This window comes from Grammomys surdaster, unplaced genomic scaffold (assembly GCF_004785775.1).
Source record: "Grammomys surdaster isolate TR1022 unplaced genomic scaffold, NIH_TR_1.0 241, whole genome shotgun sequence".
In the NCBI taxonomy this organism is placed as follows: domain Eukaryota; kingdom Metazoa; phylum Chordata; class Mammalia; order Rodentia; family Muridae; genus Grammomys; species Grammomys surdaster.
The window spans coordinates 1,447,924-1,466,404 of NW_021604686.1; the positions used below are offsets into that span (position 1 = coordinate 1,447,924).

General features: G+C 42.3%; 1 protein-coding gene across 5 annotated transcripts in view; it reads left to right on the forward strand.

The window, feature by feature from the left end:
- Sin3a (SIN3 transcription regulator family member A) overlaps positions 1-18,481 on the forward strand; it is a 60,164-nt gene that overhangs the window by 8,510 nt on the left and 33,173 nt on the right. For 3 of the 5 annotated variants that reach the window (XM_028774571.1, XM_028774573.1, XM_028774572.1), the window contains exons 2-9: positions 413-519; positions 6,388-6,608; positions 8,538-8,714; positions 13,916-14,022; positions 14,744-15,026; positions 16,196-16,447; positions 17,121-17,273; positions 17,401-17,559. In XM_028774571.1, coding sequence (XP_028630404.1) covers positions 6,420-6,608; positions 8,538-8,714; positions 13,916-14,022; positions 14,744-15,026; positions 16,196-16,447; positions 17,121-17,273; positions 17,401-17,559 — 1,320 coding nt within the window. In that variant the 5' untranslated portion in view covers positions 413-519; positions 6,388-6,419. The remainder of the gene's footprint in view (positions 1-412; positions 520-6,387; positions 6,609-8,537; positions 8,715-13,915; positions 14,023-14,743; positions 15,027-16,195; positions 16,448-17,120; positions 17,274-17,400; positions 17,560-18,481) is intronic. The other 2 variants (XM_028774574.1, XM_028774575.1) reach the window with 1 other exon arrangement.

An 18,481-nucleotide genomic window follows, 5' to 3' on the forward strand; every position in this document is an offset into this window, starting at 1 on the left:
GCCTGGTGTGCCCACATCCCTGGGCTCTGCCTGGTGTGCCCACATCCCTGGGCTCTGCCTGGTGTGCCCACATCCCTGGGCTCTGCCTCCACAGCCTCGGAAGACCAGGTCTGGGGTGGTGAAGGGCATTTTTAACTACATAGTGAGTTTGAGGCCAGCTTAGGCTATGTGAGAGAAATCCTAACTTACAAAGAAACAAATTGTGGGCTAGAAAGTTGGCTCAGTAGGTAAAAAACACATGTTACCAAGCCTTGAGTTTGGTGTTTAAGACTCAGATGGTAGCAGGAGGAAACTGCTCTCTGTCACGTACTCACGCATGCACGGTTGCCCCAATAGAGATAGTGAAGACTCAACTAAAATATACAAGACATGAAGTTTACCATTATGATTTAAAGCTTTTCATCTTTTTTAGTTGAGTTCGGTGGCATTAAGTACACTCACGTCCTTGTGCGGCCTTCGCCACCATCCTCCTTGAGAACTCATTCATCTCCCACTGTTGAACCTTACACGCACGAAACAGTAAGTCTTCTTTTTTAAGATAAAACCCTAGGTTGATTACACATGTGGATGCAGGTCTCCTAGGGAACCAGAGACACTGGATCGGTTCCTTGGAGTTGTGGTTAAGATGGTTATGAAGCACTTGATGTGGTGTAGTCGTGGCTGCCCTGTAACTCGCTCTGTGGACCAGGCTAGCCTGAACTGGGATGTCTTTGACCTAGTTTTGTCCTCTCGGTTCGTTGATATTGTGGTGTATGTCAGAGTCTCTCTCCCTTGTATGCATATAGACCACAATTATTTATCTTTCAGTTGGCATTTTTTCTACCTTGGGGATTTGTCTGTTTTCATTTTCTATGCATGTTTTACCTATATGTATGTATTTGTATTATGTGCATACTTGGTGCCCAAAAAGTCTAGAAGAGGACATCAGATTCCTTAGGACTAGAGTTCCAGACTGTTGTGAACCTCCATGTACATGCTGGGAACTGAACCCTGGCCTTCTGGAAGAGCAGTGAGTGTGCTTAACCACTGAGATAGCTCACTAGCCTACCTTGTGCTTTTTATGAATAGTTTTCTGGGAACATGGTATATAAATATTGTTCAAGCCCTTGCTTTTAGTTCTTGGATCAGTATCCAGAGGTGGAATTATAGTAATCGTGTTTGTTTATTTTGAGTAGCTATCTGTGACAAAGCTTCTGGCTTTGAGAAAAATAGATTAGGGGATGGGGAGATGGCTGGAGAGATGGCTCAGTGGTTAAGAGCACTGGCTGCTCTTCCAGAGGACTCAGGTTCATTTTTTCGCATCCATGGTGGCTCACAACCATCTGTATTTCCAATTCGAGATGCCCTGCTGTGCTCTAGAGGCATCCAGGCACAAAAGTGGTACATAGGCAGATGTGCACCCAAAAATAAATACATCTTTTTTATTCTGTTTGTTTTTTGAGATAGAGTTTCTCTGTGTAGCCTAGGATATCCTGGAATGAGATCTCTCTAGATCAGGCTGGCCTTGAACTCAGATCCACCTGTCTCTGCTTCCAGAGTGCTGGGATTAAAGGCGTGTACCACTGCCCTGCTAAAATAAACACATCTTTAAAAAATGAGAAAAAAGATTCAGACTTTACTTGAATTCTGAGTGAATTGAGAGGACACTCATTTAATTGATCACCTGCTTAAATAACTCTGGACTGATGCCCAACAGTCTTTGTCCCTAAGAATTTCACATTCTTGTCAGAAAAATCAAGTAGACATAAGATTTTACCACACATCAGAATCAACTCCATGTTGTAGGAGGTGGAGGAGGAACATTGCACTTGGAAGGCAGCATTCCAGAAGAGACACTAGAAAGTCATGGGCTTTCTCTAAGCTGCCGAATGTCCTTAGGTATCTTGCGGTATTCCTGATGGGAGGGAGGGCAGCACAATCTGGAAGTCAGATTTTCTTGTGCTGAGCCCTCCTTGTAATAGCAAGTCCTCTTACCTGCTGAGCCCTCTCTCCAGCCCTTGGGAGGCTCTTTTAGTTTGTAAGTGTGTGTGTGTGTGTGTGTGTGTCCCTGTGTGTCCGTGTGTGCTTGTGTTTGTGCATACTCTCACATGAGTACAGGTGCTCAGGGAGGCCTGACGAGTTTGGATTTCCTGAAATTGGAGTTAGCTGCTTGTGAGTTACCTGAATGGTTGATAGGAACTGAACTCGGGTCCCTCTGAAAGAGCAGTATGCACTTTCACTTCCCAAGCCATCTCTCCAGCCCCTGAAGTCTAATTTCTTGATTTGTTTTTCAGTGATATTGCAGTATACTTAACACGAGTACTTGACATGGATTGTACAAGTACTGAGTAAATGGTGTGTGTGTCATACATGAGGTTACAGTGTACACATTGCATGGCTATTTTCACTCAGCATGTTTTCAGTTGAGAACACTGTTTCTTTTAATAGTTGTTCAGTTTTTCACAATATGGATGTAGCTCAGCCAGTGCTTGGCTCTCAGCCTTTTGTGCTCTGCTGCAGTAGTTAGACTTAGCAGGAGGCTGGGTCAGAGGCCTAGAAGTGGATTGGGTAAATTAAAGAGTGTGCACATTTTTCTAGAATACCTGACAACAAAATCAACTATAGTTTTGTTTTATTTTGTTTTTGTTCTTGAGACAGGGTTTCTTTGTACAGCTCAGGCTGGCCTCAAACTTACAGAGCTCTGCCTCCCAAGTGCTGGGATTAAAGACCTGAGCCTTCTCCAGCCGACGTAAACTGTATCTTTTAAGAGCTTCTAAGCCAGTGAGGTGGCTCAGCAAATAAAGCTCTTCTCACACAGACCTGACAACCTGAGTTCAGTCTGGAATCCAAGTGAGAAGCAGGGTATGGTAGTGTGTGTTTGTAGTCCCAGAACCTATAGGGCAGGAGGTGGAGACAGGATAGTCTCCTGGAAGCTCATGAACCAACTTGCCTTGAGCAGGAAATGTAGTGTGCATTTGCAAGGCAGGAGATGGGGACAAGCTAGTCTCCTAAAACCCCGTCTCAGTCAGGTGGAAGGCAAGAACTTAGTCCCGTAGTCCCGAAGTTCTTCTAAGCCTCATCCTTGAGCCATGATGCCCTTGGAGCAGAGTGACAGACTGGTTGTGAGCTACCATATGCATGCAGGGAATCGAGCCCTGGTTCTTTAGAAGAGCCACCAGTGCCCTTAACCATCAGGCCAAGCCTTCTGTCCAGGTCCGTGGGTTGAATTTCAACTATTGAGAAGCTAGTCGTAGCTGAGGTTTACATTTGAGGCATATTTGAAAGCAGTGTAGAGAATAGAGGAGGAGAACTGCTTGGAAAGTGTTGTCAGCTTTCTGGATGAAGGATGCTAAGGGCTGGGAAGAAAAGAGTGGCTGTATTACTAGAAGGAAAGTGACTAGTGAGGAGGTAAGACATTGGCAAAGGAGCATAATTAAGAAAAAAAAGTAGGCTCTGGATACCATCTTCAGTTTTATATTAATGGTCTGGGAAGAAAATTCTAGAAATCAATGTAGTTAAATATGTCATAAAATTACTGACTAGGGATGTAACTTAATGGTACTTGCTTAGCATGTACAAGGCCCTGGGTTTGATCCAGCACTACATCCCATAAATTATAATTTTACGTTTGTTTGTTTGTTTGTTTGAGTCAAGGTTTTTCTGTGTAACCCTGGCTGTCCTGGAACTTGCTTTGTAGGCCAGGCAGGCTGGCCTTGAACTGAGATCTGCCTCTGCCTTCTGAATACTGGTATTAAAAGAGTGAGCTACTGCTGCCTTGCTTGAGTGTTAAAAGAGTGAGCTACTGCTGCCTTGCTTGAGTGTTAAAAGAGTGAGCTACTGCTGCCTTGCTTGAGTGTTAAAAGGGTGAGCTACTGCTGCCTTGCTTGAGTGTTAAGAGTGAGCTACTGCTGCCTTGCTTGAGTGTTAAGAGTGAGCTACTGCTGCCTTGCTTGTCTGTACTACTCGGAAACGAGACACACATGTGACACACAGACATACAGGCAGATAAAGTACCCATACACGTAAAGAAATTTTAAATGTGAATAAAGCAAAACAAAGGATAAGAACCAGGCCTCACAACAATGAGTTAAAGCACTTTAATATTTAACCAGTGAAAGCGCACTACAATTTTTATTTCATTTCTTAAGATTTATTTGTTTTTATGTATGTGAGTACACTGTTGCAGTCTTCAGACACCAGAAGAGAGCATTGGATCCCCATTACTGATGGTTGTGGGCCACCATGTGGGTGCTGGGAATTGAACTCAGGACCTCTGGAAGAGCGGGCAGTCCTCTTACCCACTGAGCCATCGCTACAGCTCCTTTATCTTTCTTTCTTTTTTTTTTTTTTTAAAAACATTTTCATGTAAACTGGTCATGGAATAGCATTGGAGCATCACAAAAATCACATAAAATGGGACCAAAGCTATAAAATTTCAAGTGAGATTTTTTTGTTAGAATGCAGTGCCTAATGAATGTTCTGATTTTTTTTCATAGTTCTGTGCTGTGTTCTTCATGTATACTTGGTTTATTTATCATTTATAAAATAGTTTATTAGAGATTAATCTTAGAAGATTAACATAGGGGTTTCATTTGTTTGTTTATTTTGTGTTTTTTGAGACGGTTTTTTTCTCTGTTTGGCCCTGGCTGTCCTGAAACTCTTCTATAGACCAGGCTGGCCTTGTCTCTCAGAACTCAAAAGAACTGCCTGCTTCTGCCTCCTGAGTTCTGGGATTAAAGGCTAGGCTACCACTACCTGACAACATCTCGGTTTTAAACCAATGAGAACTAAAGCTAAGAAGTAGCCAGAGGTTCAACAAAGATGGCTTTGTTGGCCATCCATTCATAAGGCCTAATTTCTCATTCCGAAATAGAGATAATATATGTGTATGATGTGTTTGTGTGTTGGAGGCTATCTTGATATTTGCACGTAAAGTGTGGTTTCTTCGGAGGCTAGATCTCTTGTAAGAGTTTTCAGGAAGTTGTGACCTAAGAGGTGTGGATGTTGGGACCTGGAACTTTAGTCTTCATGATTGAGCAGTCAGCACTTGTAATCACTGAAGCATCTCTCTCTCCAGCCCCTTTGCTATTTATATGTTTCTCCTCTATGCAAGCAGAAAGATGTATGTGTTCCAGGGCATGTGTGTGAATGTCAGAGACAGCTGTCTCCTCTTTTCCGTGATGTTGACTCCAGGGATTGAACTCAGGCTCTCAGTCTTGGCGGCAATCACCTTCACTCACTGGCAGGCACCGTCCTTCACTAAGCTGTCTTGCTTCCAAGTATTCCTTTTCAACTCTAGTGTATTGTCTGTGTTGACGATACTGATGCTGGAAATGCTTGCAAAAAACCTCAAGTTGGTTTCTGGATAAACTGGCTCTAGACTTTGTGTGTTCTTTCAAGAGAATGTCTCCTGTTGTTAAGTTGAAGAGACTTCCTTGTTTGTAAAAGATGTGAGAAGGGGCCAGAGGAAACATGGAAGTCAGCTGTTCTCATTCCCATTTTTAGTTTGAAGTGCTAAAAATTACATGAAATAAGAAAATTTTAAAGTGTACATTATTCTTGAAGGTACCCTTTACCTCATGTTCCTTACATATCATCCCTTTCTATGACAGCTTCAGTTGTTATGACAATGACTGTTTATGAACTTAAACCTACCTGATAACTAGGCCCACTTTCATCACTGTAACAGGATCCTCTGACCCAGTACTAAGTTTTCAGAATGTGCTTTTGCAGCATGTTAGTATGTAACCAGTATTAACTCCAGTAGTGTCTCAGGAGCTACCTTAAGTTACTGTTTTGCTGTGAGGAAACACTATGAGCAGGGCAACTTAGAGAGGAAAGACATCTTTTGACCTGGGGGCTTGCGTACCGTTCACGGGGTTAGTCTGACCATCATGGCGAGAGGTGGCAGCGGGTAGCCAGTGCTCTGGTCGAGCGAGAGAACGCAGATGCTGAGACACAGCCAAGAGGCTGAGCGAGAAGGCTTGGGGTAACTGGGAATGGTGTGGGCTTTTGAAATCCCCAGTGACACATCTCCAACAAGGCCACACCTAATTCTTCCTAAACAGTCCATCAACTCGGAACCAGACATTCAAATATGACCTAGGGAGCCACTGTCCTTGAAACCATCACGGGAGAATAACTAGAAAAGGAGAGTTTAAAGTTGTTTGCATTTTTTAATTGTAGGATTTTTTTTCAACTTAGTGTTACCAAATTGACTAAACTCTGTACTTAGCCTTTTGTCTTTCAGTTCTAACTTGCTCAGGTGTGGGTCATGCATTCAGAAATTGACTTTCAGAAAAGGTTGATTAGTTCCGAAAGTCAGACTTACATGAATTGGGGTAGCTGGTCCTAAGTCATGTGCATCATACTGGAGTGAGATTTGTGTTGTCACTCTGGTTTCTGCAGGTTTGTAGTGCATCCCTGAGCATGAGTGCAGAATGAAGCGACGTTTGGATGACCAGGAGTCACCAGTGTATGCAGCTCAGCAGCGAAGGATTCCTGGAAGCACAGAGGCTTTTTCTCACCAGCACCGGGTACTTGCCCCGGCCCCTCCTGTGTATGAAGCAGTGTCTGAGACCATGCAGTCAGCTACAGGCATTCAGTACTCAGTGGCACCCAACTACCAGGTAAGCTGGGGCCAGCAGAGAATAGGAATAGACAATGAGGGTGGTGGCTTCATTCATTGAAGGTGATTTTTTTATTAAGCATTGAGCTACCTAAGAGAAACTTTGTGAGGTGTGTGAGATGTTTTAAAATGTATGCATCTGAGGCTTAAGAACCATGAGATAAGTTAAAACAGTAACAACAAAAGCTGTGTCATGACCTCTGAGGTTCTTTTCCTCCCTTCATAGGTACCCCTATTTTCTCTCTCTTCTTTCTTGCTCACACCTCACAGCTCTTTCTCTCTCTTTAGTAAACTAGGATTTCATTATAGAGCCCAGATTAGCCTTGAGCTTTTCTGTCCTGCCTTATCTTCCCAGTTGTGTGATTACAGCTTATACCATCTTGCCTCACTTGTGCGTTAGTTGAGAGTGATTGCAGGCTCTTGTTTGTGCCAGGCAAGAATTCTACCACTAACCACACTTTATAACCCTTCCTTGTTACTACCATTTCTACCTATGTCTCAAATTAACAAAATTGTGTGGTTCAGGTAGTTTGTATTTTATGTAAGTAGAAGAACTTACTGTTTTCATTTTTTATTTTTAGTTTTTTTGTTTTCTGAGACAGGGTTTCTCTGTGTAGTCCTGGCTGTTTTTGAACTCAGCCTGTAGACCAGGCTGTCCTGGAATTCAGAGATCTGCCTGCCTCGGCCTCCTGAGTTCTGGAATTAAAGAAATGCATCACCACTGCCCAACTTTTTTTATTTTATTTTATTTTTTAATTATTATTTTTAACTTAATGTGGTTTATAATAGCTTTTACTTTTTAAATTTTTGGTCTTGAGGGAGGGTCTTTAACTATGTAGCCCTGACTGGCCAGGAAATCTCGGTATAGACCAGGCTGCCTGAGTGCTGGGATTACAGGCATGCACTACTACGCCTGGCTTGGTTTTTTTTCTTTTCTTTTTTTTAATTTTGTAGTAATAGAGATTGAACTGGGGCCCTCATGTGTGTCAGCAAGCAAGCACTTGAGTGTCTGTTCCTCAGGAGTCTCCTGTGAAGCAAATACATATAATGCTTGCACTTGAGGCTGCTGTAGCAATAAGTAACAGATGATTATTAAACAAAGATTTAAAAAGAAAAAAGGTATTCCGTTTGTGGGATTATTTTTACTTTCCAGATAGTTTTACAGTTTTGTCCTATGTTAAATATAGGTGCCCATATCCTTAATGGAAACTAGTATGCACTCGTAATAAACCAGCCATTCCAGACATGTAGAAAGACTAGTTAATGCTGCTGTGTTGTTCCTCCCCCAAGTTCCAGGAACCCAATCCACAGTCCTTGCTTGTTGGGGGAGCTCTGGGCTATTGGGTCCAATCTTCAGGCCATATAATTAAGTTTTATGAAAAGCTGTGCTGGGTGGTGGTGGCGCATGCCTTTAATCCCAGCACTTGGGAGGCAGAGGCAGGCAGATTTTCTGAGTTCGAGGCCAGCCTGGTCTACAGAGTAAGTTCCAGGACAGCCAGGGCTACACAGAAACCCTGTCTCGAAAAACCCCCAAAGAAAAAAGAAAAGCTGTAAAATGTCTGTGTCTGTTTCTCTGTCTCTTGTGTGTGTCTGTCTCTCTCTTCCCCCGCCCCCTCTCTCTCCCTGTCTTCCCTGGAACTTAGTGTATAGATCAGACTGGCCCAAAACTCAAGAGATCTGCCTGCCTTTGCCTCCTTAGAGCTGGAATAAAAGACATGTGCCACCATACCCAGTTTAAATTGAATGATTTTTTAATATCTGTAAAACATTAAATATAGGTGGGCTATAATATCAGTAATTCCCTTTTTCCTAATATCTTTATGCATGCAGAAACACCTATGCATACTTTATGCATTTATATGTTATTTCTCTAGATGCCTTTGGGGAAAAATACACATTCCTTAATTTGTCTGTATTTTGTTCCTCCCAGGTTTCAGCTGTGCCACAAAATTCTGGCAGCCATGGGCCCGCCATAGCAGCAGTTCACAGCAGTCATCATCACCCAACAGCTGGTCAGCCTCATGGGGGCCAGGTGGTCCAGAGCCATGCCCATCCAGCCCCACCAGTTGCACCGGTGCAGGGACAGCAGCAGTTTCAGAGGCTCAAGGTAGTATTGTATTTCTTTCCTTGGCTCACTTTATCTTCAGCAGGAAGTAATGCCTTAACTAAGAGAGTAGTGTTTGAATTACAAGAAATGTTGGTTTTTGTTTTGAAACTTGTGTATTTCCCTTTTGTTACCAGTGCCTGATCCAGAGAAACAAATACTCAAAAAGTGTTGGCTGTATGAATGCTTAGCACTCAAGTCTATCAGAATTGAAGGGTTGTTGCCGTAGAAAAAGAAGTATTAGTTTGAGATCCTTTCTTTTAGACTCTCGTAGCAGTTGCTTAGTGCTCAGCTTTTCTGATTGACCCTTAGGTAAATCATTCTGAAATCAAGTGCAGAAAATGTAAGTTAAACAAGTGGTGCAGTTTTCTCCTCCTTGGGCTGTAATAGCCTAATTTTGTCTAGTTCTGTATAGTGGTTTGCATTCTGGGCGTTAACAGTTTACCCCAGAGTGCTTATGTCTGTCAAAATGTCTACTTTGTTTTCCCTAATGTAGCAGTGGTCTCCCTTTTCCTTGAAAACTTGCTTTCTGCTATTTTCAGTTACCCACAGTTAACTGGTTGAAAACTTGAAATAAAGCCGGGCGGTGGTGGTGCACGTCTTTAATCCCAGCACTTGGGAGGCAGGGGCAGGTGGATTTCTGAGTTCGAGGCCAGCCTGGTCTACAGAGTGAGTTCCAGGACTACACAGAGAAACCCTGTCTCGAAAAAACAAAAAAAAAGAAAAAGAAAACTTAAAATAAAAAAATTTCCAGAGTAAGCAATATGTAAAATTTAAATACTGTGCCATCACAAATAGTGTTAATGACATCTCTGTCTGTCCATCCCCAGTGTGATGTATACCTCATCCTTTTACCCAGTGCGCTCCGCTCCTTACTATCCTGCCTGTGAGTCAGTTAGAAAAGTCAGACCATACATAGATAGACCCCAGTTCCAAACCAGTGATTCTCAATGAAGAGAAGCCATATAGTGCTTCCTTCAAAGTAAAAATGTGATGGTTCTCAACTTGATAAGGCAGGAAAAACTAAAAACCGACGTTTGTAAGATACAAGGTAAGTTATCTTTATTAATTTTTACTGTGCTTAGTCAGATTTTACTGTAAATATGTATGTAGAGGAAAAAGTTGGTGTAGTAGGGTAGAATTCAAGGTTCAGGCAAGTTTCAGGCATCCAATGGGACGCTTGGAACTGACTCTGGGCTTCAAGGGTCTCTAACTGTCTGTACTGCCTAGCTGACTTCTTGATCCCAGCCTTATTGATGTCCATTCTTAGGAATTTAATATTGGCCTAAGGACACTTGGTACTATGTAAATAGCATAATGAACACAATAGTTGAACAAGAGGGAGGAATTTTATGAAATTTGCTTTACTGGAGAATGGTCTGTAAAGAAAGCACAAGTTATTTGTGCTCTCTGGGAAAATTGGTGCTCTGCTCGGTGGTTTTCACATTCTGCTTATAGATTGATAGCTGTGTTGCAAAAGGAAGCACTGCTGACTGTGAACTTAACATTTCACTGAGACTTAGGGAAGACTTTGTTTATGATTTATACCGCATTTTGTAAATGATGCTTTAATATTCTAAAGCCTTTATACTACCTTAAACTACCAAAAACACTTTTAGAGCCCTTTCTGGGTACAGGTAAGAGCTTTTAGATTGAGTCTCACTGTGTAGATGAGAATGCCTTGAACTTGAGACCCTTCTGCCTGTTTTCTGAGTGTTGGGATTACAGGTGTAAGTCCCAACGCTGGGCTGACTTCTACAGCCTTTTCCAGTCAGCCCTCTCAAAGGACGTTGTCTGTTTTTTTCACCTGCCTTGCTCTAGGGTGCTGTGCACACAACCATGGGATATGCTTGTTTGTCTCTGTGTTCTCTTATACAAACCAGGAAGGAAGCCTTGGATTAGGATTATAGAGTAAATTTTGGATAGAGTTGGGATTTTTTTTAGTTAAAGAATCTTGATTGATTTGCTGAGTTTTATTTGAGGAAGTGTGGGTTGAGAAGGCTCTTAACTCAGGTTGGCCTGAAAATTATGCAAGTGGGAATCATGGTCTCTTCTCTGCTTATACTTCTCAGATGCTGGGGTCACTACTGTGTAACAAAAACCCCACTCCTACCTCCGTCCCTTGTGGTTTTTTTTTTTTTTTTAATTAAAAAAAGATTATATATATGAGCTCATGTGTGTGTGTGTGTGTGTGTGTGTGTGTGTGTGTGTGTGTCTGTGTGTGTGTCTGTGTGTGTGTGTGTGTGTGTCTGTGTAACTAACAGCCTGTACTTCCATCTTGAAGGTCTTAAGAACAACTTTTGGAAGCTGGTTCTCTTTCTGTACCATGTGGGTCTCTGGGATTGAACTTAGGTGTTCGATTTAGTGGCAAGTACCTGAACCTGCTGAACCATCTCAACAGCCTCTGTGTGTGTGTGTGTGTGTGTTCGTGTGTGTGTTTGTGTGTGTGTGTCCCCATATAATTTAACTACCTATTTTCACACTGCTTGGCATTTGGCATTTTTGGTGTTTTTGCTTTTTTTTCCTGACAGTACTGGACAATGGCCATAGGGCCTCACACATTTGGACAAGCCCTCTACCAATGACCTATAGCCCTAATGAATCCTTGCCTGCTACTTTTGGGTCAGTGTTTATATTTGCATGTATGTGTCTTATTTAGTTAATATTCTACTGTTATGAGGAGACACAGTGACCAAGGCAGTTTCTAGAGCAAAGGCATTTGATTGGCGGCTTGCCTTTACGTCAGGGTTAGTGCATGATGGTCATGGTGAGGAGCATGGCAGCAGATCGTGGTGGGGAGCACGGCAGCAGGGCAGGCCTGGAGCTGGAGCAGTAGCTGAGAGCTCCCGTCTGTTCTGCTGTGTCTGTTGGAGGAGACAGACTGGGCCCTGCATTGGGCTTTTCAAACCTCAGAGTAAGTAGTGACACACTTACTCCAACAAGGCCACACTTCCTGATGCTTCAGAAACAGTTAATTGGGGACCAAGTGTTCAAACATGAGCCCATGGGAATCGGTCTCCTTCAAACAACCAGAGAGAAAGACACACATATAAAAACAGAGTGTTTAAAAGCAAGATATGGTTATGATGTCTTTAACTCCAGCACTTAGAGGCAGAAGCTGGTTGATATCTCTGACTTAAAAGCCAACCTGGTCTACATTGCTAGTTCCCAGCCAGCCAGGGTTATATAGTAAAGCCCTATCTTAAAAAATCACAACAGAATACCAACAACAAAACACTGTCTGCACATGGCAGAAGGTAGAAGGCTCAAAACCTCACAGTGTTTCCTCTAGCTCTTCTACATGGCACTGTCCTCATTCATGGCGTCTGTCTTCTGTAGGCCCCATTTAGTGTTATCAGAATGGGATCTGAGGAGAAAGCTCAGCTGATGAAGTGAGTTAAATCCCCAGAATTTACTTTTTAAAAACTGTGTGCAGTGGAGTATGTGCTTGTAATTCTTGGGGAGACACAGAGGCCAATCTTTGAGGCTCAACTAGCCAGCAAACCTGGCTTACTTACCTCTGTCTCAAGAAGAAGATGGTATCTGAGGACTGACCTAAGGTCAGTCTGACTCCACACACATGAATACTATCAGAAGAGAAGAGAAGTAGTTCGCTTTTGTCATGGACACTGTGGGGGTAGCTCAGTGGTAGAGGTCTTGTTTAGTATATTAAAATTCCTGTCTTCAATTGCCAGCACAGCAGGAGTTAAAATCCCTGCTTTTCAGTTTGGTGCTAGGGAGTACAGATAAGTAGCTAGTGCTTATGATAACTCCCTGCCGCCACCACCACCACCAAGACAAGAGGGTAGAGCATACAGGAGCCCATGGATACAATTCCCAGCTATACAAATGAAAACTAAAAGCACATTTAAAAAGATTAGACACATGAGTTTTAGAGGACATTCACACTATAACATCACTTAATGGTTTATTTGAGCATAAACATTTTATTTCATAGTATATCAAAAATTGTAGCTTATACCAAAATCATATTATTTCTTAATCCTAAAATTTTGTACAATTTAAAATATTATCTCAGAGTATAATACTTGGCTATCCCCTAAGTATTATAGCATCCTAAATTATATTTATATTTTTTCTGGCCCTTGAAACTCACTCCTGTTTGTGGCGAGTCACTTTGAGTGCTTGTTTTCCCTTGGTCTTCTATTCAGTTAGTCCTCAAATCCTGTCACTTCTCGATAAAAGCTTTTGAATCTGAGGTTTCTGTTCTTTTGACTTGCACTGTAGTCAAGCCATCCTTACATCAGTTACAATTCTCCCTAGAGCATAACTTGTGTCCTCCCCTTCCCTGTCCTCCATCCCTCCCTCCCTTAGTTGAGAGTAACTGGTCCGCCAGCCATCCTTTCAGATCTATTCTGTCCCGAGTACTCCCTGTGACGCCTGTACTGGGGTTACAGGCATGTGCTCATGGGGCCAAATTTATGTTCTAGGGATCCAGTCTCAGGTCCTCATGCTTGTCCTCATGGGAAATGAGCATTTTCCCATTGTGACATCTTTACAGCCCCATCCTTACCCCCTTCCAGTCGATTGTGTAGTTATGTCAACTGGAATACATGAAAATGAAGGCGATAAAACATCTAAGTTGGTCCTTCAAGATCTGGATCCTGCTTTTTCCCAATACTTCTAGCTAGACTGAGCTGGTTTTGGTTTTGCAGGTAGACTACTACATGGGCCTGTACCCTCGCTACTTCCTCCGGGATTCTTCACGTTTGCTAACATGTACTTATCCTTGGCTTTCAGTGTATAAATCACCTCTTGGGTTCCCTCACTTTGGAGGAGAACTTGTGCTGTTCTGGCCTTCAGTGGTTATTTTAGGATTACCACTAGATCTGAGTGAGTCTCAGTGCAGTTAGGATTTCAGCTTGTTACTGAGTAAGTAATGCCTGTGTTGGTTCTGCTGTCTTGTTTCTTAGCAAGTACTTAGGAGGTGGGTGAATGGATACTGTGGTAACACAATTATTAGTCAACCGATCATTCCCTACAGAGTTATGTGAGGTAAGACTACAGATTTTATGAGTTGACCTTTGTTTTAAGTTTTAATCATGTCTTTAGTGTTCGTACAAATAGTATTCATACAAATGTCTTACACTTCATAAATAATTGCTTTATTGCCGTTTTGAGCGTGGATGATCCTCTGTTAAAGGTTCTGACTTCTTCTATCTCTGAAACGTCTCCCTGTGCAGGTGGAGGACGCCCTGTCCTATCTTGACCAGGTGAAGCTGCAGTTTGGTAGTCAGCCCCAGGTCTACAATGATTTCCTTGACATCATGAAGGAATTTAAATCTCAGAGGTAAAGGATATGTGTGGCTGCATTTAAACTTGTGCTTAGCATATTGATTTTTAGAGGGAATATAGAGAGAGAGTCACCCTCTCTTCATAGATGATTGTTTCTTTGGGGGAATGCTTTTGAGACAGAGTCTTAGGATGTGTAACTCAGCTCAGGCTGGCCCTGAACTCCTGGTAATCCCATTGCCTGAGCCTCAAGGGCTAGCCTTAAAGGAACATACAGCAGCACGTCACTGCATTTTGGTTTCATGGTAATTAATAGAGCGCTAGGCTTTTTTTATTTTTAAATCTATACTAAAATCCTTCTTGGTGCTTGTTTCAGTTAGGGAAGTTTTTAAGTTGTTGCTAAGTTTTTAGGATGCATGGGGTTTTTTTTGTTGTTGTTTTGTTTTTGTTTTTTTTTTTTAATTAATGTGAGATACCCTACTATTGGCGAACGGCTGGCTGGGAGTGACCCATCTGAACAGCCAGACACAGGCCCATTGCTCTCTGTGCTGGTGTATCCAAGGTCGGCTCTGACATGCCTGTATATCTGCTGGTTAGACTTGTTGCCGAGAATGTATGGATTACTCAGAATTGCGACCAAGCGTATGAATGGCTTTGGAATTTGAGTGTTTCTGTTTTTCTGTTTAGAGAAAACCTAGTGAGAAGTTACTGTTTTCCTCTAAGGCTTTTGCCAAGCTTGCTTTTCATGGCCTTTCTTTCCTCCTGCTTGCTTTTGTCAGCATTGATACTCCAGGAGTGATTAGCCGAGTGTCCCAGCTATTTAAAGGCCACCCTGACCTGATAATGGGCTTCAACACCTTCTTGCCTCCTGGCTACAAAATTGAGGTGCAGACTAATGACATGGTGAATGTGACAACACCTGGCCAGGTTCATCAGATCCCCACCCATGGCATCCAGCCCCAGCCTCAGCCACCACCTCAGCACCCTTCCCAGCCTTCAGCCCAGTCAACTCCCACTCCTGCTCAGCCAGCTCCTCAGCCCACACCTGCCAAAGTCAGCAAGGTGAGTTGTGAGAAGACTGCGTCTCCTAACCTTCCCTGTATACACAAGTTACAACAATGTCCTCAGAGAAGGTGTTGCCATCTCACATGGTTCGTGTTTATATATACTTCGTTATTTTGATACTCGAATCATCACGCTCGCCAGCAGACTCTGGGACTCTTGCTTGTCCCTGGCTTCTGTTTATCTCTAGTCTCGGGGCTGGCTTAGTAGTAGTACTTTGACACCAGGAATAGGGTAGTGTATTGTTTGCTTTGTTTTTTGACTTGAGTTTTCAGTGTTGCCCAGGCTAGTCTTACAATCCTGAGCTTTGGTGGTCCCGAGTAACTGGAAATCCAGATGCTGCCATCATACCTCGCTCAGAAATTACTGTTTTTATCATGGTCAAATTACATAAATGGTTGTCATTTTATAAACGTGGTTGCAGAGTTGGGTATGATGACATCTATCTGTAAATCTCAGCACTAGAGCTAGAAGCAGAAGGACAAGGAATTTGAAGATAGAAATTCTGAGCTATATTAAATACTGTCTCAAAAAATACAAGTAACTCTGTTTGCCAGAACAACTGATAATCACGATAAGTAGAAGATATCCTTGATCTAGATGTGCTAGGATAGTTTCTAGCTACATAGAATTAACTTTTAGTTCACAGGTTTCATTCAATGTTTCAGTTGCACTAACTACATTTCATGTTCTCAAGAACCAGTGTGTACCTGGTGGCTCTTGTGTCTGATGGCACAAAGACAGAGAGAGGGTCCCTTTATTTCAGAGCATTCTATTTATTGAACACAGCTGGGTTAGAAACATTTCATTGGATTACAGGAACTATTGAGTTGTTGTTATTCCTGACATTAAAAAGTCTGTGTAGGATGAGGTTTTCTTTTTAATTTGCACCTGTTAAGGTAGTGAGGTTAAAAATTACATTTGAAAATTTAATGTTGTGTTAGTAGTGTCAAAATATGACAACTTTCTAAGTCTCCTACCTTGTCTAGTATGATTTGAGCTGAACTAAAATGGCTTGTCTTAATTAGTATTTCATGGCCCTAAATGAGTAAAAGATGTGGCTTGATCAGATACCTTGAGTTTTCGATTTGTGTTGCTTCTTTGTTTGGAGTTTCTTCCCTAATGTCAAACCTCTTACGTTCTTGAGGAAAATACTTCTTTCTTTTTAGCCTTCACAACTACAAGCACATACGCCAGCCAGTCAGCAAACTCCCCCACTCCCACCATATGCGTCCCCACGTTCTCCACCAGTCCAGCCTCACACACCAGTGACAATCTCCTTGGGAACAGCTCCATCTTTGCAGAACAATCAACCTGTGGAGTTTAATCATGCCATCAACTATGTTAATAAGATCAAGAACAGATTCCAGGGCCAACCAGACATCTACAAAGCGTTCTTGGAGATTTTGCATACATACCAGGTAAGAGGGTTGGTTACTCATTTATCCCTTCTTAAGTAGGTCCTATAATCTTGGGTTCTGGTGATCCTGTTGCTTCGGCCTCCCCAGTAGCTAGGGCTCTGGTTGCTGCCATCACACCCAGCCCAGAAAGCTTGTTTTTGTCATGGTTCCAATCAGGTGCTACTTACAAGATGGTTACCCTTAGAGTATCTAGTCTGAGAGCAACTAGAATATTTATTGTGCCCCGTAATTCTTACTGAGAATAGTAACTGGTTAGAACTAGAATGTGTGTTTAGAAAGCCACTTTTACTTACCTGCTTTGCTTACCCTGTAGCATCTTGTCAGAATTTTTAAGGTCACTAGCCATGAAGAGAATGCTTATTTCATACTGGAAGTTTCTGAGGGTAATTTGTAAAGCATGATACATTTGCAAGAGAACATGGAAGAAATTTTCTAATATCTTCTGTTATATCAGTTTAATTAAAGGAACATTCATGTGTTTCTAGTTGAAGATATGTCATTCAGGACCTTCTTGTTCAAAAGACTGCAATCAAAAAAGTACAGAAAAAATGTTAATGTAGCTGAAATAGACAACATATTTTAGCCATATCAGGCATTCAGAAAATACTTGTTCTGTGGTTTAGGATTCAAAACAGTAGTCCTAATATCATCTATCCCTTCTGTCCATCTTCAGAAAGAACAGCGGAATGCCAAGGAAGCTGGAGGGAACTACACTCCAGCTTTGACTGAGCAGGAGGTGTATGCCCAGGTGGCTCGGCTCTTCAAAAACCAGGAAGATCTGTTGTCTGAGTTTGGACAGTTCCTGCCAGATGCCAACAGCTCGGTGGTAAGTCTCATGTAGACAAACTACGTTTTTTAAAGATTATTACCATACGTTTGAAAACTATAGCAAGAGGGGCCTTTTTAGATGATACTTTGATCAGAATATTAATCTGTCTTGTATGTCTTCATAGCTTTTAAGCAAAACAACTGCTGAGAAGGTCGATTCTGTGAGAAATGACCATGGAGGCACTGTGAAGAAGCCCCAGTTGAATAACAAGCCACAGAGGCCCAGTCAGAACGGCTGCCAGATCCGCAGGCACTCTGGAACAGGAGCCACACCTCCAGTGAAGGTGAGAGTAGGCAGATGGAAGGGAAAGTGCTCAGATCCTGTATATCTAGAATAGGTTGGTTCAGGTCACAGAAATTGCCCACAAAGCTTTGTAGCAGTTTTGCAAAAGGCAGGTCAGAGAAGCACATGCTCTGTGGACAGTGCGGTGTGTGTTTCGGTTCCTGTGGTTTTGTTGTCTCTTCTTCGCTATGAGTTTCTGGCTCTTTTTGTTAGTTACCAGGATTTAACTAATGTGTCTCATGATGTGATGTGTCAAACTTGCCTTGGGTTACAAGAAGAAGATTGGTAAGTTGATTGATATTTCATAAGTAAATGCTCAACTTTTGTGAGCATAGTGCCCGTAACCAAAGCGGAGGCTTTGACTAGAGGTCTGTCCTCTGTGGCTTCTTTGCTTGACAGATCTTAACCTATTGTCTTCATCTTCAAGGGAAGCTGTGGGCTGTAATAGAAGGAAATCGTAAGTTTGTTAGGAAGCCCAGCTTGCTCTTTGGTTTAGTGTGTCTTGGGTAAGAAGGAAGCTATATGTATTTATTGTTGATTTCCTGGGAATTGTAAATTATGTAATAATGGAGTAGAGGTGTCTACAGAGTTTGGTTAAATGAAAAAAGACAACAGAAGGTGGTGGGTGTCAAGTATGTGGCTGCAAGGACTGACAGAATCCGACAGATCCTGTTGTTGGGGTGCTTGCAGGGTTTTCTTGGTTTTGGAACCAGGCTAACTATAGTAATGGCTTGTTGTTGTTTTGTTTCTGTAACTTCAGTAAGTATTCTGAGGATTGCAAGAACCAGCTAAACAGCTGAGTGCTTGCTTCCTGATCTGTTTCCATCCACACTGATGGTCCACAGGTAGAAACCGTATGCTTGTGCTTAGTCCACCATCTCACAGGCAGCAGAAGCTGGGGGTGGGGCTGTGTGCTCTGAGAC